We start from the raw sequence: 16,352 nt of genomic DNA, 5'->3' as shown, positions 1-16,352 counted from the left end.
GATATGAGAAAGCTGCTGTAAACACATGCGCTTCCAAATATTTGAACTACCTAATACATCGCTTTTTTCACAAGCGCTGTAAAATACATGCGCTTTCATTGAATTTAACTACCTATTACAGCGCTTTTTTCACAAGCGCTGTAAAATACATGCGCTTTCATTGAATTTAACTACCTATTACATCGCTTTTTTCACAAGCGCTGTAAAACACATGCGCTTTCATTGAATTTAACTACCTATTACAGCGCGTTTTTCACAAGCGCTGTAAAACACATGCGCTTTCATTGAATTTAACTACCTATTACAGCGCGTTTTTCACAAGCGCTGTAAAATACATCTTTAAAATAATTATATACGTTGGAAACCCTCATATCCTCTACATCTTTCAAATAATTATATACGTTGCGAACCCTAATATCCTCTACGTACTGTGCGGCCATCTACGTTGTCTAAGGTATTTTTTACACATGATCTGTTATGTTTTGAAATTGTCAAAAATTGTCAAAAACTCATACCACATGATCTGTTCTGTTTTGAAATTGTTAGTTGATATTGGTTTCTTTTTGAAACTTGTTGATATGTTTTGAAAGCTTATTATTTTTGTTACTGCATTTATATAGGTGGTATAATATGGATAGGAAATGGATTTCAGCCAATCGATTGTCAAAAGAGTATGAAATTGGAGTGAAGGAGTTTGTTGAGTTTGCAGTGAAGAATGCAAAAGATCCAAATAGAGTAGTTTGTCCTTGTTTAAAATGTTGTTTTGGAAAACGTGTTAGAGAAGATGAATTAGAAGGACATCTAGTATGTAATGGAATTGATCAAAGCTACACATGTTGGATAAGACATGGTGAGAAAAAAAAAGGAAACATTAATTTTGAGAATAGTTCTACATATGCTTCAACTGATTTCGATACAGATACATATGAGCCGGACCGAGTTGATGAGATTGCAAAAGCAGTTGAAGAAGATCTTCGAGATTGTCCTAAAATGTTTGAAAGTTTGTTGAGTGATGCAGAGAAAGAATTATATAATGGTTGTACTAAATTCACAAGACTGTCAGCGATATTAAAGTTGTACAACTTAAAAGCGAGTAATGGATGGTCTGATAAAAGCTTTACGGAATTATTAACACTCATAAAAGATATGTTGCCAGATGATAATGAACTTCCCAGTCGAACCTACGAGGCTAAACGGATTTTGTGTTCTATTGGAATGAGTTACGAAAGGATTCATGCGTGTCCTAACGATTGCATTTTATTTCGAAACGAATATGAACTACTTAAGGCGTGTCCGAAATGCAATGTCTCTCGATATAAGAAGAAAGAATCTACTCCAGCAAAAGTCGTGTGGTATTTTCCTATAATACCAAGATTTAGGCGCATGTATCGCAGTGAAGAAGATTCAAAACACTTGACATGGCATGCAGATGAAAGAATTAGAGATGGAATGTTTCGACACCCTGCAGATTCCCCACAATGGGCAAAAATTGATCACGAGTATCCTGAATTCGGGATAGAGTCAAGAAATCTAAGACTTGCACTTTCTACTGATGGAATGAATCCACATGGTCTTCAAAGCATCTCACATAGCACGTGGCCTGTGATTTTGGTAATATATAACCTACCTCCATGGTTATGTATGAAGCGTAAGTTTATGATGTTGTCTCTGTTAATTTCTGGACCCAAACAACCGGGGAATGATATCGACGTATACTTGACTCCTCTAATCGAAAATTTAAAAAGTATGTGGGAGACAGGTGTGGAAGTTTATGATGGGTATAAGAAAGAATGTTTCAATTTAAGGGTTATGTTGTTCGGCATAATTAATGATTTTCCAGCATATGGTAATTTATCAGGATATAGCATTAAAGGTCAGTGTGCATGTCCTATATGTGAAGAGAGTACAAATTGGATGCGGTTGAAACATTGTAAGAAGAATGTGTTTCTTGGACATCGTAGATTTTTACCTTATAGTCATCAGTATCGTGGGTGGAGAAATGCATTCAATGGAAAATCAGAGGAAGGTAAAGCTCCTTTAGCACCGACTGGATATCAAATACTTGAAAAAGTACAAGGTTTGACCAATAAATTTGGCAAACCTTTTGCGGGAGAGCTGGTGAAAACTGGGTGGAAGAAAAAGTCAATTTTCTTTGAATTGCCATATTGGAAGTCATTGTATGTAAGACATTTCCTCGATGTGATGCATATTGAAAAAAATGTATTTGAAAGTGTTATTGGTACGTTACTCAATGTTCCAGGAAAGTCTAAAGATGGCGTCAATGCAAGATTGGACTTGGTCGATATGGGAATAAGAAATGAACTGGCTCCAGTAAAGAAAGGAAATCGCACATATCTACCTCCAGCCGCTCATACTCTATCTAGAAAGGAAAAAATTGTTTTATGTAAATTTCTACACGAAGTTAAAGTTCCAGAAGGATACTCTTCGAACATTAAAAATTTGGTTTGTATGAAAGACCTCAAGTTAAAAGGTTTGAAGACCCATGATTGTCATATTATAATGGAGCATTTGCTACCAATAGGTATACGTTCCATTTTACCTGAAAAAGTTCGACTAGCCTTAACTAGATTATGTTTCTTCTTCAGGGAAATTTGTAGTAAAGTGATCGACCCTCAGAAATTACCGACATTGCAGAGGGAAATTGTTGTTACTTTGTGTGAGCTTGAAATGTATTTCCCACCATCGTTTTTTGATATAATGGTTCACCTTACTGTTCATCTGGTTAAGGAGACACAACTTTGTGGGCCAGCTTATATGAGATGGATGTATCCGATAGAACGATATATGAAAATATTAAAAGGGTACGTAAAAAGTAGAAGTCGACCAGAAGGTTGTATTGCTGAACGATACATTGTTGAAGAGGCTGCTGAATTTTGTACTGAATATCTGTCCAATGTTGAATCCATAGGGCTTCCCATGTCTCGTCATTCGGGAAGACTATCAGGAGAAGGGATAACTGGAAGGAGACTACTGACTATATCAAGGACAGAATGGGAGCAGGCACAATTGTATGTTCTGCACAATGATGATGAGGTTCAACCGTATGTTACAATACACATTGATCAGTTATCTCGTTTGAACATGAATAGGAATCAAAATTGGATAACTCGAGAGCACAATCGAAGTTTTGTAACATGGTTAAAAAATCACATAATGTCAAAATTTGATATAGACCCCGGATCAATTTCAAATAGATTGAGGTGGCTAGCAAATGGTCCGAGCTTACATGTCTTTTCTTACACTGGTTATGTTATTAACGGCTACACATTTTATACCAAAGAACAAGATGATCAGACCACTATGCAAAATAGTGGAGTCACTCTCGTAGCTGAAGCGATGCATGTCTCAAGTGCAAAAGACAAAAACCCAATATATGCAAATCTATCATATTTTGGGGTTATCGAGCGCATATGGGAGTTAGACTACACAATGTTTCGTGTTCCCATATTTGGTTGCAAGTGGGTCGATAATAATAATGGCGTTCGGATTGATGAGTCAGGATTCTTGCTTGTCGATTTTAATAGGGTGGGATACAAAGACGAGCCTTTTATTTTAGCGTCGCAAGCTCAACAAGTGTTTTATGTCACTGATCCTTCTAATGATAAATGGTCTGTTGTCCTATCGACCAATAAAATAAGTGATGATAACAATAATGATGAAGATGTTGGTAATGATCTTTTATTTGCAACATCACAACAACCACATGAAATTGATTCAACTGATGATGGTTTATATCTTAGAGATGATCATGATGAGGGAATTTGGATTAATCCATCGTTTCGTATTGTAAATGGACAAACAAATGTGAATGTCACCAGGAAAAGAAGAAGGGCATCTTAATGTATATATATGTTTAATTGTTTTATATAAGCTATGCATGTAATCTGAACTGTGTTATTGTAAATATGCATGTAATCTGAATTGAGTGTTTTATACTAAGTTCTGATTAATTTATTTTCTGATTAATTTATTTTCTGCTTATATTTAGCTTGATTTGAGTGTTTTATACCAAGTTCATGTAACAATGAGTGTTTTATATTTAGCTTGATTTACATGAACTGAACTGAATATAAATTAGTAATTTACATGAACTGAACTGAACTGAATAGAGAGATTCTCTTTTGCTCAGTGCATATATATATATAGATTCTTCAGAATACTCATTTCTAATAATTCATCATCTCCTAAAGTATTGTGATAAAGACAATGATAACAATATTTTTAATCCAATAAACAATGATAAAAATGTTTTTAATGTCATCCCAACCCAAATAAACCAAACACAAAAATAAAATAAAGAGACATTTTACAGCGCTTATCTTAAAAAGCGCTGTAAAAGATCCTTTTAAAAATAAAATAATGAGTGTTTTATACCTTTTACAGCGCTTTTCACACAAAGCGCTGTAAACGACTCTTTTGAAAGTGAGTAAAAAAGACATTTTACAGCGCTTATTTGACAAAGCGCTGTAAAAAAGCTTTAAAAATAATATTCATCAGACACCTAATTTCTTCAAACACCTTGTACGCATCATGGGAATCCAAAAAACATCAGACACAAACCCATTTCTTCAAACACCTTGTACGCATCATGGGAATCCAAAAAACATCAGACACAAACCCATTTCTTCAAACACCTTGTACGCATCATGGGAATCCCCAAAAACACCAGACACAAACCCATTTTTCGCAACATGGCAATGATCCTGAATACCAATTAAGTTTCGATTTAAGAAGGAAAGAGAATGTAAAGAGATAAAAAGGGTGTTGAGGTGGAGATTGAATTGTGAAAGAGTAAGCTTTGATGTTTGTGAAGAAGATGCATAAAAGGAGAAGAGTTTGGTGAAGAGGAAGGGATTTTTGTGGTGACCAGTTACTACTATGTGGGTTTTGCATGCATGTTGAGCTTGTTTAAAAAATAACATAACATAACAAAACACAAAAACAATAAGGCCTTTTACAGCGCTTATTTGGAAAAAGCGCTGTAAAAGAGCCTTTTAAAATTAACATAAAGAGACATTTTAGAGCGCTTATGTGGAAAAGCGCTGTAAAAGGCTTTAAAAAACATTCATATAACATAATAACACACGGAGGTCTTTTACAGCGCTTATTTGGGAAAAGCGCTGTAAAAGAGCCTCTTAAAATTAACATAAAGAGACATTTTAGAGCGCTTATGTGTAAAAGCGCTGTAAAAGGCATTCAAATAACATAATAACACACGGAGGTCTTTTACAGCGCTTATTTGAAAAAAGCGCTGTAAAAGAGCCTTTTAAAAATTTAACTAAAGAAGCCTTTTAGAGCGCTTATGTGTGAAAGCGCTGTAAAAGGCATTCATATAACATAATAACACACGGAGGTCTTTTACAGCGCTTATTTGAAAAAAGCGCTGTAAAAGAGCCTTTTAAAAATTTAACTAAAGAAGCCTTTTAGAGCGCTTATGTGTGAAAGCGCTGTAAAAGGCATTCATATAACATAATAACACACGGAGGTCTTTTACAGCGCTTATTTGAAAAAAGCGCTGTAAAAGGCATTCAAATAACATAATAACACACGGAGGTCTTTTACAGCGCTTATTTGAAAAAAGCGCTGTAAAAGGCATTCAAATAACATAATAACACACGGAGGTCTTTTACAGCGCTTATTTGAAAAAAGCGCTGTAAAAGAGCCTTTTAAAAATTTAACTAAAGAAGCCTTTTAGAGCGCTTTACAAAATAAGCGCTGTAAAAGGCTTATAAAAAGCGCTGTAAAAGTGTTACGTATATATAACAGTTACCTCTTCAGTTTCCTCTTCATTACGTAACCTTCATCTCAACCTTCATTTCTTCTCTTCTTTTGCAAACCCTATCATCCCGTCCTTTACGAACCTTATTTCCACGATCATCTCCTTCATTTCGAACCTTATTTCCATCCAAGATCATCTCTCCCATTTCACACAATATATTTTCATTGAAATACGTAACCCTCATTACGTATTTCTTCAAACCGTATTTCTGTGAACCATATTTCTGTGAACTTTCTGCAAACCCTCTTTTCTTTGCATTTCGTCTTTCTTCGAACCATCATTATTCAGGTATTGATGTTATTAAATTTTTGTAATCATTAGAATGCATGTTGAGCTTTTTTAAGATATACTGATACATGTTGAGTTTGTTTATAATAATGCATGATCCATGTTGAGCTTGTTGATGTTATACTAAAGTGCATGTTGAACTTGTTGTAGTTAAATGGATACAAACAAAGATTTAGAAGTTCAAAATGAAGAAGTTGGCACCTCTAAGACTTACGAAAAAGAAGTCAAACGTGGTGCAACTATCATGCAAAGGGTGATTAAAGCACGGAGCAGTGGCATTAAATTTGAGGTATACTATATATACTCTGTTTGCTGTGTGTTTTTTTATCTTTTTTTAGGGTTTAGGGCATGTACTTACTATATGAGTTTATTAGGTTGGCTGGAACGAGAGTGGTCAGCCAGTTGACCCCAACAGCTCCATGTTTGTAAGCTACATTGGGGCTGTTGTTCGTCAAAATGTCCCAATAACAATAGACAACTGGAGAGATAAGGCGTTGAAGGATGCCAAAGATATCATCTGGAATGACATTCAAGTAAATATTTTGATCTACTCTTTTGTCATTTATAATTTTTTTTCTGTAAAATACATTACTTATAATTGTTTTCATTGCAGACCACTTTTGTTCTTGATGAGGAACGAAAGTCATATGTTTTGAGAGTTGCTGGGAAAATCCATCGTGGATTTAGATCCCATCTCTCAAATTTCTATCTAAAAGATAGAGAAGGAAACACAAATGCTGAACCTCCAAAGATATATCAACATTATATATCAAAGGATGAATGGAGTGCATTTGTTTCCAAACGTTCTGACCCGGCGTTTGTCGTAAGTGATTAATTTATTAGCATTTGTGTTTTATTATTCATATTCGTAGCGTATTTTAAATTTTTACACAATTGCTATTTTTTTTTTATATAGAATATTAGTAAGGCAAATCGCGAACGGGCAAGCAACCCAAAACACCCATACAAGAAATCACGTATGGGATATGCACGCCTTGAACAAAAAATTGTAAGTAATTAAACATCACTTGTAATTTGTATTATAAACTATAGTGTGTAACTAATTTGTATTATTTTGTTTATGATTTTAACGAATAGAGAAAAGACACCCAAGCCGATCAACCCTTGGGTCGTCATATCTTATGGAAGGAAGCGCGTGTTAACAAAGAAGGAGTGGTTGATAATGAAAATGTCAAGAAAGTTGTAGAACTTTGTGTAAGTATATTATCACTTTAATATTTTTTAATATTGTATTTTAAAAATGCTATTGAACTTATCTTTTTAATGTTACATGTATTTTAGGAAACTATTGAACAAAGTTCTGAAACTCAAGAGGGCAACAAGGATACGTGCAGGGACATTCTTGGGAAAGTGTTTAATGTCCCTGAGTATTCCGGTCGAGTGAGGGGGAAAGGATTTGGCGTAACTCCCAAAAGCTTTTTTCCTCAAGAGAAGCGCCAAAAACCTTCCAACGAGGAAGTATTAGAGAAGCTCAGAATCTTATCGGAGCAAGTGGCACTCTTGGTGAATACGAATAAAGACAAGCAACTTCCGGTTCAGCTCCAACCTGAAATACAAATGGAGAGTGAAACCGGGAGTTGCAACGTCGGTTTGAAGAGTATTCCCGAGGTAATTAATTACTTACTACTTACTTGCTTATGTAATTACTTATGTATTAAACAAACTTATATATTAACTGTACTTATGTTTTAACTATTGATGTAGGGTGTCACTACATGTGTCCTATACTTGTCCTCGCCGACTCAACGGAAGGTGGGAAAAGGAATATTGCACAATACTTCGGGAGAAGTATTGCACAATATTCCGATCCCCGCGGGCCATGTCAAAGTATCGCCTACGGTTGCTTTCGAACCAACTGCACCGTTGCCCATACCGGACAACGATGGAGATATGAAGTTCTTAAGCGACGCTATTGGCAGTTACGTGGCATGGCCCACACACCTTGTTGCCCTCGAAAAAAAGATTCCCAAGGACAAATCAGTTACATCTCCCGAAAAGGTTTGTCACATTTATTGCCTAAGGTTTTTTATTTTTTCAGATTCAATAAACTAACATTTTACCTCATTTTTGTAGGTCCAAATAAATAAACCACCCCTACAGCCAAAAAAAGGCAGCAGACCTCAAAAATTGGAGGTTAATAGGGCTGCCAAACTACAAAGGCTGGAGGGTAATAAAGCTGCAAAACTTGCAGCAACAAAAAATCTGGATCGGGGAAAATCGGTCGCTGCTGCTGCTGCTCCTAATAAAAGTCAGCCACGCCTTGGTAAATACGGGGCGTGTCTTGACATCCAAATAAAAAGGAACATGGGCAGCAGCAACGATTCGCCCATTGTACAAATGAATCAAGACATCTTTGGAGATGAGTATATTGAATACCTCGAAAAGGAGCAAATGTACGATCTTCTCGAACATAAGGAGCTGAGTGTTACTGTAATCAGCTTGTACATAAGGTAAAAAATACTTTTAATTGCATTTATTTGTAATTAATTAAATGTATTGGTAATATAATATGTTCAATTTTTATATTGCAGTACTTTGACAATTCCAGTCCATCATATTCTGAGGAAGATCTGATGGAATTAAAGGAAGACTGGTGTCAGTATGTGCTTGACATGCAAATTATTTGATTTTCTGGGAAATAGCTTGCTGCTGGGCAAGGGATCTGAATATTATATGGTAGCTAGTGCATATAATGTATATTCTGTTAGTTATTATATGTAAATGATCATAGGACACAATATATGAACATGCATATGGATCTGAATGTAGTTTAGGTTGTAAATTAGGTTATATATATATACGTATCTGAATGTAGTTAATTAGGTTGTAAATTAGGTTGTATATATGTATCTGAATGTAGTTAATTAGGTTGTAAATTAGGTTGTATATATGTATCTGAATGTAGTTAATTAGGTTGTAAATTAGGTTGTATATATGTATCTGAATGTAGTTAATTAGGTTGTAAATTAGGTTGTATATATGTATCTGAATGTAGTTAATTAGGTTGTAAATTAGGTTGTATATATGTATCTGAATGTAGTTACTTAGGTTGTAAATTACAGAGTTACAGAGTTACATATATGTTAATAAAGTTACAGAGTTCTGATTTCTGTTCTACTGATTGTGTGAACTGCTTATGGTATTTGAATATGTTTTGTTGTTGTGTGCACTGATTGTGAAGTGATTTTGGATCAAAATAATTTTGGATACAAAGATAAAAGACAGCGCTTTTTAAAAAAAATGCCATAAAAAGCTAAAAAGCGCTTTTCATTTCAAATAATTAATTTACAGCGTTTAAAAAAAAACACACACACATTTTACAGCGCTTTTTTTAAAAAGCGATGTAAAATGTTGTTCTAAAGCGCTTTAATGGTGCACATTTTACAGCGCTTTCGTGAGAAGGAGCTGTAAAATGTACAACAAAAGCGCTGTAAAATGCAGACCCATAATATGAAATTATGGGTGGGCATTTTACAGCGCTTTTTTGAGAAAGCGCTGTAAAATGCAGACCATAATATGAAATTATGGGTGTGCATTTTACAGCGCTTCCTCAAAAAAGCGCTGTAAAATGCCCAACCATAATTTCATATATGGGTGTGCATTTTACAGCGCTTCCTCAAAAAAGCGCTGTAAAATGCCCAACCATAATTTCATATATGGGTGTGCATTTTACAGCGCTTGTGTTAAAAAGCGCTCTAAAAGCAGACCCATAACTCATATAATGGGGTGCATATTACAGCGCTTTTTTGTGAAGAAGCGCTGTAAAATGTGCATAACAAGCGCGCATTGTATTTACATGTTTTATAGCGCTTTTTTAAAAGCGCTGTTGTATCATTTACAGCGCTCGATTCCACAACGCTTATTTTTTTGAAAAAGCGCTGTAAATGGCTTAAAAAAAGCGCTGTAAAATGCGTTTTTTCGCGTAGTGAAGACTCACAAGAGTTCGTACAAAAGTGTGAAAGTAGTCAGAAGCATGCCAACATTTGTCTAGCTCCCTCAATAGAACTACACACGTTGAATGCAACTTGGCCATTCGCTTGGTGGGGAATTGACATCCTTGGACCATTTCCATGAGCTTCTGGACAAGTGAAATACTTAGTGGTTAAAATCGATTACTTCACCAAATGGATAGAAGCTGAAACTTTAGCTAAGATCACTGCTGGTAACATACTCTTTTTCTTCAAGAAGAATATTTTGCAAGGTTCAGTATACTCGAGGTAGACATCATTGACAATGGAATAGAGTTCACAGATAAATCCTTTAGGACCTTAATGGTCGAACTCAAGATTACTCAACATTTCACTTTCAATGAACACCCACAAACCAACGGACAAGCTGAAGCGGCCAACAGGGTGGTACTACGAGAGTTGAGAAGAAAATTGAATGAAGCCAAAGGAAATTAGGCCAAAGAACTACCACATGTTCTTTGGATTTATCAAACAACATCGCACTCAACCATGGGAAAAACTCTTTTACGGCTTTCTTATGGGTCTAAAGTTGTAATCCCGGTAAAAATTGGAGAACTTAGTTAGAGGACCTCCCATCCTTTAAGAATAACTAAAAAACAAAAACACTAAGAGAAGACTTTGACATGTTAGACGAGGACGTGAACACTACAACCCTGGATAAAGTCATCATCAAGCAAAGGATGACAATCAAATACAACAAAAAGTGAAGCCTCACATACTCAACATAGGGGACTTAGTTCTCCAAAGAGCTGATGTCGACATGAAGAACACAACACATGGAAAATTAGTGTTGGAACCAGGTTGGTTCTAGGAACAATTCCTCATCATGTTTTGATGATAGTAAAGCTACTTTGTGGAAACAATTTATTGCACTAATAATTTCACTGAGTGTGTAGTAAATTTAACCAAGAAATAGAGGAAACGATATAAGAAGAAGATATCAGAGGACACGAAGATATTAGAGGAAAAACAGACAACATAGGAAGAAGAGCCAGATGAAGTCAAATAAAGTCAACACAATGATTAGACTATAGGTTAATGCACGTTTTGTTGTGTGCGTGCATCTGCCTCTAAAGATTTTTGTATAAAGTTCCTGCCATGTGTGCCTCTAAAGCTTCTGCGAGTCTGCCTCTAAAGACTGAAGCATGCCTTTGAAGATTATGATAAGTATGCATCTAAAATTCCTAGTACAAGAAACTTTGAAGCTTCTATTCAAGTTTCCTTTGAAGCTTATGTTCCGCTCGCTCTAAAGACCGCAAATTTCTCCAAGATGATGCCTTTGATACGTAGCACGCTCTGAAGTTGCACTCACTATAAAGTTGAAAGAAAGTGATGTTGCCTATGCCATTAATTCTAAGTTACACAATTTTACCTCTAACAGACTTATGCAAGCAACCCAAAATTTGACTCCGATGATTAAGTCAAGTTCTCATGAAAAGTTAACTCTCTTATGAAGAATGAACTATTTCATGATTCTGATGGTTCAAGAACATATTCTGATGCGCTCCTTTTGCTTCAACATTTATATGAAAAAAGATTCAACAAGAATTATTATTCAATACAATCTGGACATGTTTTCAAACAGAATTAATCCGTTTTCACACACGGGTCAAATACAATTGATAAAATGTAAATAAAGGTAATAACTCGACTCATTTCGCAAGGACTTCTGATATAATAATATTAATCGAATTGAAAGTTGAAATTAGAAAGGGGGTTTTTTAGATTTTTGTTTTAACAGATGAGCAAAACGATTAATCCACATATTCGAGCTTTAAACCTATCACATATTCTATCAATGAGTTTAATTTCTAATTTGTAATTCTATTCTTATTTGACTATAGAATTGATCAAACAAGCGTAATCAATCCTATGCAAATTCGGTTTCTTTGACTGCATTAAGAATCACAATCATCAAAATATTACAATTAACGATCAAACGTCGCAAAATTATAATTCAATTAAATTAGAAACCGAAACCAAATTCTGTCAAATGAATCTAATCGATCTTATTAAAATTATATTTAAGCAATCAAAATATCAATATAATCAAATAAATATAAATAGATTGATGAAGCGAAATTGACAGTGTAACCTGACTCTCAAGGTGTTGATGAAACTATGAACTCGTGGATTAATCTTATAAAATTAGCCTTCCATAAAATTAAAATAAAAAGTGTTTATTTCTTGTATTAATCTGAATTCTAAAATTTCATCCCTAGAAAAGAAAGAAAACTCCCAATATACAGTATTCGGGCTTTAGGGTTTAGAAAAACAAGTGGCTCGTGATATGAAATTATTACAAAAGTCCAGATTATGAAATTTGTAATTTACACCAAGTAAAGTTCAACATGGGTTTTTATTCCAACACAAAAGTTGTAGCTCTGATTTTAGCTTTCCAACGCCTGCTTGTATGCGCTAATCCGATATCCAGATCTCAAGTTATGGCCTACAGAGCGAGTAACAGTCAAAATGCAAATAATAAAATTATAATTCAATTTCGACCCAAAGTTTAGAAACAAGCTAAAAAATTATTCTAAGCTATAAAGAGCTTTTAAAATACCAAACTAAAAAGCTAGCAACATGTGCCCAAATGCTATGATCAAATTCCCCTGACACTTAAGCTTTTGCACTCCGAGCAACACAATGCATGCGATTCCAAATATTCTTACGAATGAAAAGTGGTGAGAGAAAAAAATATTTCTAGTTTAAGGCAATCATGAATAGTTTTTTGTTTTTGTTTTTTTTATCACAACCAAAGAAAGAAGAGGACAAGTTAACTAAAGATGCATCATAAATGATAGAGTCCTTCCAGGATATAAAATTCTCTCAAAGTGTTTACACTAAAAGTGTTTGGGCTACTGTTTACATTCAAAGCACATCATGAAAGCTAGCACTACCACATGCTTGACAAAATGATCAAAAGGTCTTTATTCAGGTTGTAACGTGGCTAAGGTATGGGTGAGATAATCCTAAAGAGACTAAGGTTGAAAAATCAAAGATGATAAAGGAGTAATGATTAAGAGAGAAAAACAACATTAAGAAGTAACTCAACAAAATATCATTGACTTTTATTTTCACACTCTCTTTGCTCACAATACAACCATTTTTCTCATTTTATTCCTCATATATATATATTGCAACCCTCAAATTTAAACAAACAAGTTGAACACCCCTATATTTATTTAAGGAAAGACTCCTTTATCCCCCAAGATTGGGTCAATTCATTGTTTTTCACTTTTAGATTTGTAATGAGCTACATAACAAAGAATGTGATAATTAGACTCAAAAGGGCTTAAACAACTGGATAATTTTAGGGTAGGCTTATTTGGCTAGTAGCTTAACAAGAAACAAATGCCTAAATCATTTCAATATATGCATGCGGACAAGAGTCAAGTCAAATTCTGGCTTAACTAGCAACCATGAGTGAGATAACACACAAGAAATAAAAGATGGAAAAATGCATTCTATTCATAATAAGGCTAAAAAATCTCACGAAGGTTAATGACCAATCACAAATGATACACAATTTAGAATTTTCATTCAATTTATTTTACCAAGAATGAAAAGATACTATCCAATCATGTCAGTCCAAACAAACTCACAACACTTACAACCACAAAATCTGATGAAAAAGCATGCAGTGCAATGTCCATTTTATTTATTTATTTATTTATTTATTTATTTTTGAAATATAACAAATAAAATCCTAAAAAAAATAAAATTCTAAATAATAAAATCCTAAATAATACCTCCACACTTAAATTGCACGTTATCCTCAATGAAAGTAACAAGTATAAAATAAGAGTAACGAAAGGGATCTCCCTGTTCAAACTTTAGTGTAGGGTGACTTTTCTAAGGAGAGTTCTTCTATGGTAGCATCTTCAAGCACATAGCTCTCATGGAATAGCTTGAGGTGTTGTCCATTTACTTTGAACACTTTCTCGATGTTTTTCCTTTATATTTCCACTACACCATGAGGAAAAATGTTAGTAACAACAAAAGGGCGAATCCAATTCGATCGAAGTTTCCCAGCCATAATTTTCATACGGGAGTTGAACAATAAATTTTTTTGGCCAATTGAAAATTCCTTCCTTGAAATCATCTTATCATGAAAGTACTTAGTTTTCTCCTTATAGATCCGAAAGTTCTCATAAGCTTCTAGTCTAAGCTCTTCAAAGTTGTTGCAATTGAAGCTTTCTCTCCAAACCTATTTTCTCCATCTCAAGGTTACATCTCTTGACCGCCCAATAAGCACGGTGCTCTATTTCCACTCGGAGGTGGCATGCCTTGCCAAACACAAGCCGATAAGGGGACATCCCTATTGGTGTTTTGTAGGCTGTTGTATGAGCCCAAAGAGCTTCTTCAAGTTAGTGGCTCCAGTCTTTCATGTTTGGCTGTATCATCTTTTCTAAGATCTGTTTGATTTTCCTGTTTGAGATTACAGCTTGCCCATTAGTGTGGGGATTATAAGGTGTAGAAACTTTGTGCACAACCTCATACTTCCGAAGCAAAGCATCCATGGTGCGGTTGCAAAAGCCAGTGCCTTGATTACTTATGATGGCCCGATGCATTCCAAACCTGCAAAAAATATTTGATTTGATAAAACCTGCAACAACTTTAGAATCATTAGTCCTAGTGGGTATTGCTTCCACCCACTTTGAAACATAATCAACAGCTAGTAAAATGTAGACAAAACCAAAAGATACAGGAAAAGGCCTATAAAGTCATTGCCCCACACATCAAATACTTCACAGAAAATCATAGGTTATTGAGGCATCTCACTCCTACGAGTGATAGTTGTTCCTGATATTTGGCACTGTTCACAAGTTTTGTTAATCTCAAAAGAATCTTTAAACAAAGTGGACCAAAAGAAACCCGAGTCTAAGACTTTTCTTGTTGTATGTTGAGGACCAAAATGTAACACCCCGATTTTTAACAACGCGAGTGTATTTTTTTTTTTAAAACAAATTCATAAAAACAAAGAAATAGAGAAGAAAATACTTTTGGATAAATATTTAAGTCGTAACACAACGACAAATAAGTCAACATAATTTACAAGCAGAGGAATAGTTTTTGAAATACGAATCCAAAGTATTTACACATCAAAGAGTGGTACATGGAAACCATCAATAATAAAATGTCAAGTTGACAATATTGGTATAGGTACAGTCTTCCAAATTAAAATAAACACATCCCAAAAGAAAGACATCTAGTCCCTATACGTCAACCTAATCTGATCATTCTTCAAAAAACTATACATCCCGAGTGATCTTCACACGCCCCGCAAGATCCTCCTAACATAGCTCCAGTCAGGGATGTCCAACTACATTCCCATCCACAGGGTACTAACCGGTAGGATGGTCCTGGTTCTCATCTGAGGGCAAAGCCCAGATTTCCACAATAGTTGCAAAGGGTCACCAATCGAAATTAACAATTAACACATAACATTTAAGTTTTTAAATGCACAAAATAACCTTTCAACTTAGCATGCACCTTAAAAGGGTTTCCATAGGCCAAACATGCATAAACAAGGTTGAAAAATGAAGTTTTTAACAAAACAACACTGTTGTATTCGAATACAACATCTCTGTATTTGAATACAAGGCTGTTTCAGCATTCAGCAGCAAAAACAACATGTCTGTATTCGAATACAACAGTCTGTATTTGACTACACAGTAAGTCAGTAGCAAAACAACATGTCTGTATTCGAATACACATCAGACAACAACAGAAAAATAGCAAAATTTAGCCTTTAAAAGGGTTTTGAAATCAATCAACACTTACACACAAATCCAACCATTCACACTTAGCAATTATAGCACAATCACCATGACGACTTGAGTTTTGAAAAGGTTTTGCAATCAATCACACTTACACACAATTTCAAAACATACACACTTAGCAATTATAGCCCAATCACTACGACAACTTGAGTTTCGAAATGGTTTTTCAATCAATCACACTTACACACAATTCCACAACATCCATACTTGGCAATTATAACACAATCACCATGACGACTTGAGTTCAAACACTCAATCATAATCTTGAATCAAACACGACTCGCGTGTCAAGCACCTTAATGCAATGCGTATATGCCAAAATGCATGGACTCGGAATTCCAAACCAAAACCCTCCTCGAAGGACCGTAAATCATAATTGTACCGCCTATCATAGGCCAAAGTACTAAATTACCGAGGTGCTACCAATCACGGGTCAACACAATTTACCAAAAATGTGCAGTCTATGCAGACCTTACACAACGTGACAAT

At 34.9% G+C, this 16,352-nt stretch overlaps 1 protein-coding gene across 1 annotated transcript; it reads left to right on the top strand.

Annotated features, from left to right (window-relative positions):
- Positions 1-361: 361 nt before the first annotated feature.
- Positions 362-14,675, top strand: LOC140920761 (uncharacterized). Its single transcript, XM_073369583.1, has 8 exons — positions 362-454; positions 621-1,767; positions 6,463-6,621; positions 6,702-6,911; positions 7,005-7,097; positions 7,391-7,717; positions 7,814-7,971; positions 14,525-14,675. Exons 2-8 carry the CDS (start codon positions 631-633, stop codon positions 14,673-14,675), a joined length of 2,235 nt encoding a protein of 744 aa, XP_073225684.1. The 5' UTR covers positions 362-454; positions 621-630.
- The last annotated feature ends 1,677 nt before the right edge of the window (positions 14,676-16,352 follow it).

Source organism: Cicer arietinum, chromosome 6, assembly GCF_000331145.2.
Source record: "Cicer arietinum cultivar CDC Frontier isolate Library 1 chromosome 6, Cicar.CDCFrontier_v2.0, whole genome shotgun sequence".
NCBI lineage: Eukaryota > Viridiplantae > Streptophyta > Magnoliopsida > Fabales > Fabaceae > Cicer > Cicer arietinum.
Note: the sequence above shows the minus strand (reverse complement) of the source record. Positions and strands in the feature narration are given on the sequence as shown.

Bases quoted from the DNA above. Each gene is read 5' to 3' on its own strand.
- LOC140920761 (XM_073369583.1), top strand. From the start codon at position 631: ATGGATAGGAAATGGATTTCAGCCAATCGATTGTCAAAAGAGTATGAA. The intron at 6,622-6,701 runs GTAAATATTTTG...TTTTCATTGCAG, and splicing joins TCATCTGGAATGACATTCAA to ACCACTTTTGTTCTTGATGA. The intron at 7,718-7,813 runs GTAATTAATTAC...CTATTGATGTAG, and splicing joins GTTTGAAGAGTATTCCCGAG to GGTGTCACTACATGTGTCCT.